General features: G+C 46.9%; 1 protein-coding gene and 1 long non-coding RNA gene across 5 annotated transcripts in view; one reads left to right on the top strand and one right to left on the bottom strand.

Annotated features, from left to right (window-relative positions):
- The window catches only part of LOC146275215 (uncharacterized), a 23902-nt gene extending 19112 nt beyond the window's left edge, over positions 1–4790 (top strand). For all 4 annotated transcript variants that reach the window (XR_014766312.1, XR_014766310.1, XR_014766311.1 and 1 more), the window contains 2 exons: positions 3638–3781; positions 3880–4790. This is a non-coding gene — a long non-coding RNA (uncharacterized LOC146275215). The remainder of the gene's footprint in view (positions 1–3637; positions 3782–3879) is intronic.
- On the bottom strand, positions 4766–9123 carry bambia (BMP and activin membrane-bound inhibitor (Xenopus laevis) homolog a). Its single transcript, XM_084703044.1, has 3 exons — positions 8608–9123; positions 6689–6967; positions 4766–5947 (listed from the first exon to the last, which is right to left on the bottom strand). Exons 1-3 carry the CDS (start codon positions 8681–8683, stop codon positions 5529–5531), a joined length of 774 nt encoding a protein of 257 aa, XP_084559170.1. The 5' UTR covers positions 8684–9123; the 3' UTR covers positions 4766–5528.
- Between the last annotated feature and the right edge of the window lie 2142 nt (positions 9124–11265).

The raw sequence follows: 11265 nt of genomic DNA, 5'->3' as shown, positions 1-11265 counted from the left end.
CGAATCTCCTAAGCAAACTCCCTTTTCTCCCAGAAATCCTCACGGCCTCCAATCTTCCAGGGGCTTGGCAACTCTTACCTTGTCAGAGCGGAAAGGTCTAGAAGGTGTGGGACGCCAGCAGGAGTTCTAGAGTCCTATTGATGTGGGTCATAGACTTCTCTGTTTCTAGACCTCAGGATACGCTGGGCATATCGCTGCCACGGGAACCATAGAGGGTTACTCAGGCAGGGAGAATTTCATAGAGACACAGCCATCTCTCCTTTCAGCCCGGTAATCCCAGGGATCTGCACTCATACCACACACACAAACACACGGAAACACACACACACACACACACATTTAAGTCCCGGGGCGACGGCTGCCAGCTCTAGGTGTAACGTCCTCCTTGTTCAGAGAGACCTGGCAAGCTGCCAAGGGTGCTTTGTCAAATCCTTCATTAGTCCTTAGCATGCACGCAACCTTTGGGTTTCCTCTCCCTTTTAATGCTTACTTCACAGTTTGAACGAGGCTTCCTCCTGCTAACTGTTTTCACTGTTGGCACCAGATAGTTTGCTTAGACTGCAGGCTGCTACAGAGTCTTTGGGCTTGGTTTTGGATAGAGGCTGGGGCTGGGGCTGGGATGTGGTAGGGTAAGGAGGTCTGCCTTTAGACTCGATGGAAACCTCTCTGCGCGCTGGTTTCACCCTGAAGGGCGAAAACGATTCAGATTGTCAGCGGAGAAGAATAGGCGACTTCTGAACGCGTCAGACACACACGGACATGTACACACACATATATACACTTATGTGTATTAGGCACCACCCTTGTAAGCCTACGGTATCTATGTCAGCTATGAGTGGATGAGTGGGTGGAGGGAGGGAGACGGATTCACTGTCAGGTCAGGAGTCAGCCTCTTAGAAGAGGTAGGTATTGTTATAACCATCTGTCTTTAAAGAGGTTTGTGTGTGTGTGTGGTGTGTGTCTGTGTGTGCGCGCGTGCGTGTTCCAAACTGACAGAGAGGGGCCCTGTAAGTGCCTCTATCTGCCTGGATGAAGATGGTGTCAGTGCACGCGAGGAGAGCAGAGAGGATCTGAGAAGCAGGGGCCCAGACCTCTCTGACGGCAAGGGCGACCCAGACTCAACACCGGCCTGCTGGGGACGGCTTGTCACTGGGGCCCCAGTCGGTGTGCCACTGGGGCGGGGTGGGGGTCTGTGTGTGGGGGGGGGGGGTAAGCCGATACCTGGAGACTCAGCACGGCCCATGGGGACCTGTCACTTTGAGACTGTCTAAGTCTGGAGCTAAAGCTGCTCTCGTCTCCTGTGCCACACCCCACACACACAACCAACCCTCGGATACCAAGCGTGGCGTTTGGACAGGAAGTCCGTTGAGATACGCAGTGTTGGCAGTTCGTCTTTCCTCTTCCTCTGAACGAGGTACCTTCTCCAAGCGAACTTTCGATGGCTAAGACTGTGCAGGATGGGTGTGTTTGCAAGAAGTCTTAAGATTAAATGGATCTGGAGGGAGGTTTAAGGTGGTTAATTGTATACCGGAGACATTCATTGTGCAATCTCCATCCGAGACTCCTTTTCTTTCAAAGATCTTTGTTTGTTCTAACTTGTCGGAATGCCCTGAAGATCCCTCTTGTCGAAATGAAACGGGTTATTTACAGAAGCTGACATTAAGCTTAAAGAGCGCCGGTCAGCCGTGTAAACTTTCCCCAAATGATTGTTTCTTTTTGGGTTAGATTCATATCTAATGTTAACAACATGCGAGGATAAATGTTTAGATGGGGAAGGTAAGTGAGGACAAGGACCAGTCCACGTTTTGATCCACTTGGAGGAAATGAATTTGCGTGGCCAGGCTAAATATTTAGTGAAAGGCTTATTGAAAGGCATGTTTGTCAGTGGGGAGAGTGGCATTAGACTACCATGTGACAGTTCAACACAAGGCAACCACAACACCAAGCTGTAAACTCTGCTTTCATCCAAAATGAGCATTCTAGGCTTATTTAACTGATAAACGGGTGGATCATTTTGAGGACCGTGAGCGTACTTTTACAGAGACGATGAAGGATTCCGCCCCAGGAAAACGCCGAAAGCACACACTCATACGCCGCCCATCTCTGTCGCCGGGATACCTTAATCCGTGAGCGTGAACGCGAACCCGTCTCCCCGAGTAGGGCCGACTCCATCTGAAGGGGTTTGACGTGAGAAATGACAACCAGAATCACCTCCACCATGGGAAAACAAGACCTTTTTTAGGGGAATGTGCTTTCGTGAATCTGACATCCGTCCACGCAGCTTGGGGATTGTGAGAGGAGGAGGGGGGGGGGGGGGGGGGGGTGGGGAGGGGGGGGAAGCAAGAACAACACAGAGGGTTATAAAAGCCCCTGTTACAGCCCTGGGAGGGGAGCATCCATTACTATGTACAGGTGTTAACAAGTCTCATGTGTGTTTACACTTCATATATGGTTTCACACGGTCTCGCTGTGGCCCCGGAGAGCTTGCAGCGACCGGGCGCTTCCAAAACGTCGGGCCGGGAGAAAAATGAAGCAAACGGCACCTCTCTGATTTAAATCCCGGGTTGTTAACACCCCCCTTCCTCCCCTTCCCCTACCCTCACCACCCCTCCCCCACCCCTGGCTGTGAGCCTCCAGAACGTCACCCAGAAATCAAGGCTCCGGTTGGGGGAGGGCCTTCACGGGCACACCTCTCCACCTCGCTGCTGGCTCGACTTGGAGAGCCGGGTTACGGCTGCCTGGGGTGCTAGTGATGAGGGGCTGGGGGAAGGTGGGGGAGGGCGGCTTGGAGACCAGACGAGGAGTCGGCGTCAATAAAAAAAAAAAAACGCCTAAAAAAAGAAAAGGGAGAAAAAGAAGCCACTGGCAGATTAGGAGGGGAGCAGTTTGAAGTCACTTCAAAACAAATTGGGCCTTTTGAGGGAGGCCCCCGTTGGCCGTCTCGTAACATTAGCATGTCAATACGAACAGCTTGGCCGCCCGCCGCTGCTCAACGTGGCCGGCGGCGAGGACTGGTGCTGGTCCTTTCACCGTGAGCAGACGGTAGGATCTGGGAGAAGCTCTTTCCTCAGAGGCCAGGGGGAAGTGTGCGTGTACATGTGTGTGTGTGTGTGTGTGTGTGGGCTGCCGACATCCCTGTCTGGTGTCAGCAAGTGACCCGACAGAGCAGAACCGCGCTAAAGAAAACAGCAGGCGCATTAGCTGGCTAGCTGGGCCAACCAGAGCTCCCTGTTATCAAAACAAGGCTAATAGTCCTCGGGGAGGCTAAGTGCATGGGCCGAGTCGAGCTAATGCAGGCTGCTGTTAAGTGGTGAGGTGGTAATAGTGTTTTCCTGAAGTCCTAATGGGGAGAAACAGGGGTCAACTCCAGAGGAGAGAAAGACCCTGCAGGTGGACCTAAACCAAACTACTTACTGTCCAGCGCCCTGCTGGTTGGTTGCCATGGAGAGGCTGAGGTGAACTTTTGAACCTTCTGTACGCGTCGTACCCAGTACATGGTTCATGTCATGTTCTCGACACATGTTTGAAGGGGTAGTTCCAGGCATGTGTGCTGATTATTATTAAAGTGTAAACTGAACTGTAACGTGGAAACGGGTGTCAAAGCAACTTTTTAAAGATGTCTTTTTTTTTTACGTAGAGAGAGGAAGACATACAGCAAATGACCTGGGCTGGAATCGAACCCAGGCCCCTGCGGTAAGCCCTGAGCCCAAGTGGTTCGATCTCTATCCGGTGAGCCGCTGGGGCGCCCCGAAACAGCTCTTTAGCTGAACTTCAGTGAAAGGTGAGGTATTTGCTTATGTCAAATGGTATGAATTGGCTCAGAGAATTGGGAGGTTGGACTGTAAGTTATGTTTAAATCAACCTGACTGTGCCTCACAGAGAGAGCCTGCCAGACAGACACTAAGCCCCAGAAGAGCACACCTCCCCCAGAACACTCACTCCATCTCTCTTCCGCACCTCCACTGGCTTTCAAACCTCGAATTGGATGAATGAAACCAACGTGTTATCCCTGAAGATCCACACCAACACCGGTAGGCTGATGTTGCCAAGGGACGTGTTGAGTAGGACAAGGCCCCAAAGAGTCCTATCAAAGTCTACAACTCCTCTTACCTCACGTGCAGTCCATGCCACGGGCCTGAGGGTTATGGCAGTAAATATGTGATATGATAGCTAACCTGGAGCTGGCAGGAAGAGAGCTCTCGTCACCGTGGTGAGCACAGGAGGGTTAGTGTATGAGCTGGACTGAACCCAGAGCCCCTGAAAGGAGAGGGCTTTACAGGCTTGGGAGAGAGTGTCAAATAAATAGCCTTACTACTTCCAGGATAAATCCAGTGTGCTCCAAAAAAAAAGTGTTTGAAGCTAAAAATGTGACCTTTTAGAGAAGGTTCAAGAATCACTGAGTCAGATGTGGAGCACTAAGGGAAAACAAGGACTTACTGTCAGTACCTACAGACACACACACACACTATGCCCCTCCCTGGTATGAAACATCACACGAAAGAAGCAGTGTGGTCTTCACACACACTGTCTCTCACTGTTCAGCCCCCCCCCCCCCCCACACACACACACACACCAAACTATTTTTATCTATTTCCTACACACACACACACACACACACACACGATAGACAAGTGTATTCTGTGTGGGCCTTTAACAAACATTCTCTCCCTACCTATGAACTGTTTTATGTGTGTAAACCCTCACTGGTTAAGAAAATACTCAATTGCATAAGCTACGGTTTTCAGTAAAGACGGATTGCTCAAACTCAAATAAATAACAGATCAGTTTAATGGATTTTTGTCTCTTTCACACATAATTAAGCTCCGTTCGATCACAGGGGAGAAGTCAAATGTTCACCCAAAACAAGAACACACTGGAGAGATATTCAGACAAAAATATATATATTTCAAATCTTTACAATAAGCTTGAATCAAGAAATGCACACAGAAGAGTGTGCACATACCTACAGTCAACACTGAATCTGTTCTTTTTATACTCCTCAAAAAGTCCTGTTTGTACCCTGGTGTCAGTGTCAAATTCTTCGATTTTGTTCCTTTTTTTTTCTAGTTTTTTTTTTTTTTTTAAGCAAAACAACGTATTTTCTTTTGACTTTTTTTTACAAATGTGCAAATAAGACAGACGTGGAATCCTTCAGCGCTCAGTGTAAGTCTGAAATCCCACTGGGCAGTTGCAGAGATCCCTCTCAGTCCAGCCCTCTCAAGTTTAAATACAGCTCCTCCTTGGTCTGCCTTTTTAGTTTCAAGTAAAGTGCTCCTTAGCAAAAAACCACACAGCTCGCGCTCAATCGTCCTTTTCATTTTTCTTGTCCTCCATTGAAAAAGAAACGCAATTCAGTACAATGGACGTGGAAAAAAAGTGGAGGATTTTCTTTTAAGTAAAAAAAAAAAAAAAAACATGAATCAAAAGAGAAACCCAACCAGGAAAAGGCAGTCTTGGCTGTTTGGCCCGGGGTCGTGGGGGGAGTGGCGAGGGACGACAAAAAAAAAAACGACGTCAAAACCAGGAAGTCATACAAACTCCAACTTCCCATGCCCGCTGTACATCCCCCAGTGCACCAGAGACAGGATCTTGTCGGTGCCCAGGTCGGCCTGCCTCATCTTGTCGCACGTCAGGCAGCAGTTCTCGTGCCCCGTCACGGGCACCATGCACTCCAGGTCCAGCTTGGCCACGTGGCCCTTCTTGGTGTGGTGGCCGTGGAAGCTGTAGTGGAGGCGCGACAGCATCTGCTGCCTCTGGTCCTGCAGGCGCTTGTTCTCGCTGCGCAGCATCCGCAACGCCAGCATGATGAGCAGCACCAGGATGAGGCCGCCCGCGATGGGCACCGCGATCACCGCCGCCCGGAACCACACCTCCTTGGCGGACGCCAGCTCCTGCACCCGTGTGATCAGGTTACGGTTGTTCCCCTCGGTGTGGTACCTGCCGTGATCTGCAGGGAGAGGTGGGGGTGGGGGGTCAGTCGTCTCATCTGGACAGATATATCCACCATTGTGAGCATTGGATACAAACATTGCAAGCAAGCATTGCCTCTCTCGACTCTTCGCGGATGTTCGCCCTAGGGGGACAGTTCCACTGGTGAAGGGCTGTGTTGACATTCATTTCATCCAGCAAATGAACGAGCCAGGAACGACTTTTCACTAGTAAAGTACCCAGGATCGGGTCAGGGTCGAACATTCCCTTCCTCTGTCTATGCCACCTTCTCATAAGTCAATGAGCTTGTATTCCTGTTCTCTGTGTAGTCCGTGTAGGGATAGTCTACAAGACACATTCCTACTCAGTGGGGAAATTACATGGTGCACACGCCATAAAAAAAGATCTGATCTAAGTCCAAATACTTAAGGTAAACTGGCTTTTCCCCCTCTGTGTGCCGCTGTGCTGGAACCCATTAAAAATCAAACTGGAGTTCTGTAAACGTAGGAATTATAAAGGGGAGGGGGGGGGGGCATGGATAACATGCGTGTCCTTAAACAGTAGGCCATTTCAAGAAACCCTGTTAATCAACTTCACTTGCGCACACTCCTGACATTACTGACTGGAATATTTCCCTTAATGCAAACATCCAACAGCCAGCACAACATCGTCTGCCAACAAAATCATAATTTAAAACTTGATGGTTATTTTCTCATGTGGTTGGTATTGGACTCAGTTCGGTAATAGTGGTTGTGCTTACCTGTCGATTCTCGGGGGTGCGTAAGGTCATGGAGGCCTCTGTAGTTGCACATATCGTCGTGACAACATTCGAGCGTGGACGCGCCCACGGACAGGGTCTCAGAGATCTTGGAGCTGCACACGTCAGCTGCGTTCGCGATGGGATCTAGACACCCGTGCGTGAGCGGAGAGTTCGAGTTGAGTGGGTCCAGCACCTTGGTGAAGCAGGCATTTAATTCCGATTTGCACATGTAGCCGGTGGCCACGCAATGCGGCGCATCACAGTAACATCTTATTTCCCCTGTGAGAACAAAACGAATGGAGGTTAGGATCAGGCAAGATAATAAAATGCATATTTAAGAAATCTGACAGGCATAAGGGATGCCACAAAATAATTCTCGTTCGAGCATTTACTAGCCCAATTAGACATGGCAAAATCTAACGGTCAAAAATATTTATTTCGGCCACAGTTTATGAATACGCATGAGACTTATCCACTTATAAGCCACGTTGTCGAGCAGTGGGGTCTGTATTAAAATCACTGTCGGAACACACGTCAGTGACAACGTTGCCCATAACTAAACTACAGACTTTGGGGAATATTTTTGTGTCAACTCAAATACAGTAAATAGGCAAAGTTTAAGAGCTTTCCGTGCAAAATGGCGCTTTTAGTCTGTATTATAAAACAGGAACCGTGTAGCTTATAATTAGTGGTTTGTTTGCCAAAGTCAATTTCTTTCAACCCAAATGGAAACTCGTAAAGGGGGGGGTGAGAGAGTGGCGCGGGAGCCTCCTTTTCGTCTTGCACGCAAGCTTACTTGTGGTCAGTAGCCTACTGCTTGGGGGGGCGGGGTGGGTTGAGTTTTCATCCAAAAGTCTTCATCAGCCTTGTCATTACGTTTTTTAATTTATTAATTTCTTATTTAAATTATTTTGTTCTACAGCTTTGAAAAATAACGAATATGCCTGTCTGATTATGCATATGGTTGCTGCTTTATAATATTTTTGGAATGGTAGTCCTAGTTAGTTTTAGCCATACATTTTAAAGGGAATAGGCTAATATAGCCTACACTTTGTGCTAATCCCATTCATCATTGATGACTATTTAGGTCTACTCCAATTATCTTGGGTTGGGCTGAACACCAAACATAAAAACACAGGGAGTCGCACACAATTAAACACGGGCCTTTGTGTGTTGTTACAACATGTTTGTGTGTACTTCCAGAGTCTAGGGTTACATGTCATCTTATTAGCTTGATGGGTTGACTATACCCTGGCCAGTAACCTAAACTGTAGACACATTAACACAACAGAATAGAGTTGGAAAGAATTCTCAAACTTAACATTTAGCCCGTCTTTGTTTAAGCTACCAATTTTTAGGACCATTACTATTTATAGAAACAACATGAATGCTGTAGTAAGAATAGACTGATAGAACAATGATTGAACCAGGTAGGCTATGTGTAGGCCTATGTGCCAACATGAATGAAAAATGATGCGGTCTAAGTTGTTTTAGCCTATTTGAGATGTCTTTCATGGTAGGCCTAGAAACGGCAATACATGTCATGAGGCTAATATACTTGATCACCAGAAAGTCCAGAATTTTACATTATATCTTAAAATGATAATTTACGTTGGGTTAACTTTATACTAAGCGCCATTAAACATTATTATAGCCTAAACTATCACCGTTTACAATATTTTGCACGAATATACTGTACGTGTGTCTGAAGCAAGAGATGTTACAAGTAGGCTATCTAGTCTTATTTGTTTCTTCAAAGTTGCACAATTGCACAAAACAAGACGGATAGTGAGCAATGACACGGCTTCCAATCCTTGGAGGTCCGGCCCCGTTCCGACCCTCACATTCGCTACATAGGGGACATTTTCACTTTAAATGAACAAAACTAGTATGTTGCGTCTTAAAATATCAAAGTCTACCTTTAGTAAGAAGAACTGCCATGGCACAAAGTTCCAGTTGAAGCCAAATGGATATGAAACTGGAATGACGATCCATTTACGATTGCTTTCAGTCCTCTTATCCAGTAGGCTATCAAAACCCTCAGAGCTGGGATCGAAGACAAAGTTTCATTCAACTATAAAAGAAAGCGATGCATTCCTGAACGTACGATGGCACAGCCACAAATCCTTCAGACTACAGGGTAAAGAGCACCGAAACCCGAGGTGATTTATCCCCGCATCAGAAACTGCATGTAAAATTGCCTAAAAGCCGACATGCATTCTTCCGTCGTACAGAGTGAAACGGAACGGCCCTTGATGCTGTATGGGCAAAATAATATATTCCTTTGTGTATGGAATCGAATAGGCGCAGTGTGTCCTCTTCGACTTCAGATAGTCCTTCAATGATGTTTCTATATCGCATTTACAATCCCAAAACAGCGAAAAGGCTACAAAGACTGCTTCCTTCGGATCTGGTACTTCTAAGACCGACTTCGGATAGAGAACCCTGAGCTGAAGAAATATCTGAGCCCGGAGTTCTCTACATGGCAAAACTCCGCCCACTAGACTCCCATTGCACTCACCACTCACTCAATTTCCATATTCCGCTACAAACAGATTTTCATTGGCCCTGGCGGCAGTCACACACTCACGATGACCCCGCCTTACTTGACAGTATACCTCAGGCGCTTGTGCTGTTCTGCCGGAGACTGCAACTTGCTTGTTAACTATAGTTGCAGCTATAGACCTAATGGTTTTGTACAATTGCCAATTGTAGGCCCACAGCATATTACTGCGTTTTAGTCATGCAATGTATTAGGTAGGCTAAGCTAGATAAAGCATTTAATTTCATATAGTGAATGTTTCCTCCCTTTATTTGAGGGCAGGTTTGCATGACTAAACTTTACCCTACAACAGACTCTAGATCTGCAGTCCTCGCCAGGTCGACGCCACAGCAAGCAGGTTCCCCCGGCTACCGCAGCCCGAGAGAGATCTTGATGGCTGCTGTGAGAATAGATGTTATGGGCGGAGCGGCCAGGCGGTTAGGGAAATTAGCAATCCAAAAAGGCACATGGCGCCAGTGAGACGACACAGACAGACACTGACACTCAATTACCCTCTAAACAATCCCATGCAAAACACACAGTCGGTCAGATCGATATCAGGCAACGCTCAACTTCTCTGTTGTTGTGTAGATGAGGGACTCGAGTGAGTCCACTAAAATGTTGGTTAAATGATTTATTTAGTATGGCCTACAATTGTCTATGTTGTGATATATTCTACAGTTCATATCCCACTCATATAAAATAGCCTGGACTACACACGAATGTAGGCCATGCAGATAGGAGACATCTCTTTAACTTTATATTTTTTTTCAACTTTAATAGCAGGATCTTTCTCGTAAAGTAGGCCCACATGCCGCCTGGGGTAGGCCTACTGATAGTAGAATAATAACAAAAAGAGGAAAAAGATTATAATCATATGTTGCATGTTTGCCATTTGTGGACTAAACTAGGCCTGATAGTATCTAACATTCCCAGTACATTGAGCAGTAGTTTTCCTGTCTCTTCTCTCTAATTAACCCGTGGGGCGGAATCTTCACAAAGAGCCTGCTGACGACATTCTCACGGGCGCCTTGTGTTCCTTATGGATAAACGGTCCAGCGTCACGATGTCAAAGGGTAAAAGGGTGCGATTCTGCTCAGGGGGACACGCGGATAAATAACTGGAGAGACAGCAATTATCGTAATTGTTGGTAATTCCTGAGAGGCGCCAGTCCAAGAACTGCTTTAGATAATTTGCCCGAATCTTTAAAAATTGCCCAATATTTTTTTCGCTTCTCAAAATGCCAACTGAATTGTCTTTTACATCACATCTCATCTAACCCCCAAAATATCTGTTGTGTCCTCTTATAGTCCATATCAATCCGTTCATGGGAAATGTGTTAGCCTACAACCTAACGGAGTGGAGTTCCAGGTGTTGCGGTCTCCCTCAAGTGTGTGATTGAATGCCGCCATCTACCGGTCACTTGTTCAGAGACACTATCTAGGTTTACAGCCCATCTCCACTTCAACGAGGAAGATCTACCCCGGTAGAAGATACTTCCCTTCAAGAAGCTAATAGTTTAGATAGTATGCACAAAATCATGTCAGACACCCAGTTTCCTTGTCACCTTTAGCTAATGACCTGTATTGAATAGCCTATGTAAAACAGGACCAGCAATAAAAACAAACGTATACGTTTTCCTGCTGAGGAGAAAGCTTTCATCTGATAATTTTTCTTGTCAGACACACTTTGTGGCTGCCTTCACACAATGATAGTCGACACATAGGTCTGAAGAGCAACAAAGGTGTGTGTGTCTCTGTGTGACAGACTTTAATCCTGCCCTGCTCCTGTGACGCCCCAGTCTGCCTGGTTGACAACAAGACCCCCTGCTGACTGTGATGGTTGTGGGATCCAGAAGGATGACTCGTCGTTTAAATGTCAAAGGAGAGAAACGTTTACCTAAATGGCAAGGTGGGAGGCATGAAACCTATTAGGTAGTAAAGAAACCGAAGAAGCCGAAGAAGAAAACACAGAGGTCTACAAAACATGAACATTGATACTTTCAACCACCAGCCCCGTTTCCCGCCCCCACATT

The sequence above is a fragment of the Hypomesus nipponensis genome, chromosome 8 (genome assembly GCF_054491055.1).
Source record: "Hypomesus nipponensis isolate SF chromosome 8, ASM5449105v1, whole genome shotgun sequence".
Taxonomy (NCBI): Eukaryota; Metazoa; Chordata; class Actinopteri; order Osmeriformes; family Osmeridae; genus Hypomesus; species Hypomesus nipponensis.
This window is presented reverse-complemented; position numbering and strand designations above follow the sequence as displayed.

What these genes read in the sequence shown, in the direction of transcription:
- bambia (XM_084703044.1), bottom strand. Translation starts at nt 8,683, where the DNA reads ATGGATCGTCATTCCAGTTTCATATCCATTTGGCTTCAACTGGAACTT. An exon ending in GGCAGTTCTTCTTACTAAAG is followed by an intron (nt 6,968 to 8,607) that starts GTAGACTTTGAT and finishes TTGTTCTCACAG; the next exon opens with GGGAAATAAGATGTTACTGT. An exon ending in GCACCCCCGAGAATCGACAG is followed by an intron (nt 5,948 to 6,688) that starts GTAAGCACAACC and finishes CTCTCCCTGCAG; the next exon opens with ATCACGGCAGGTACCACACC.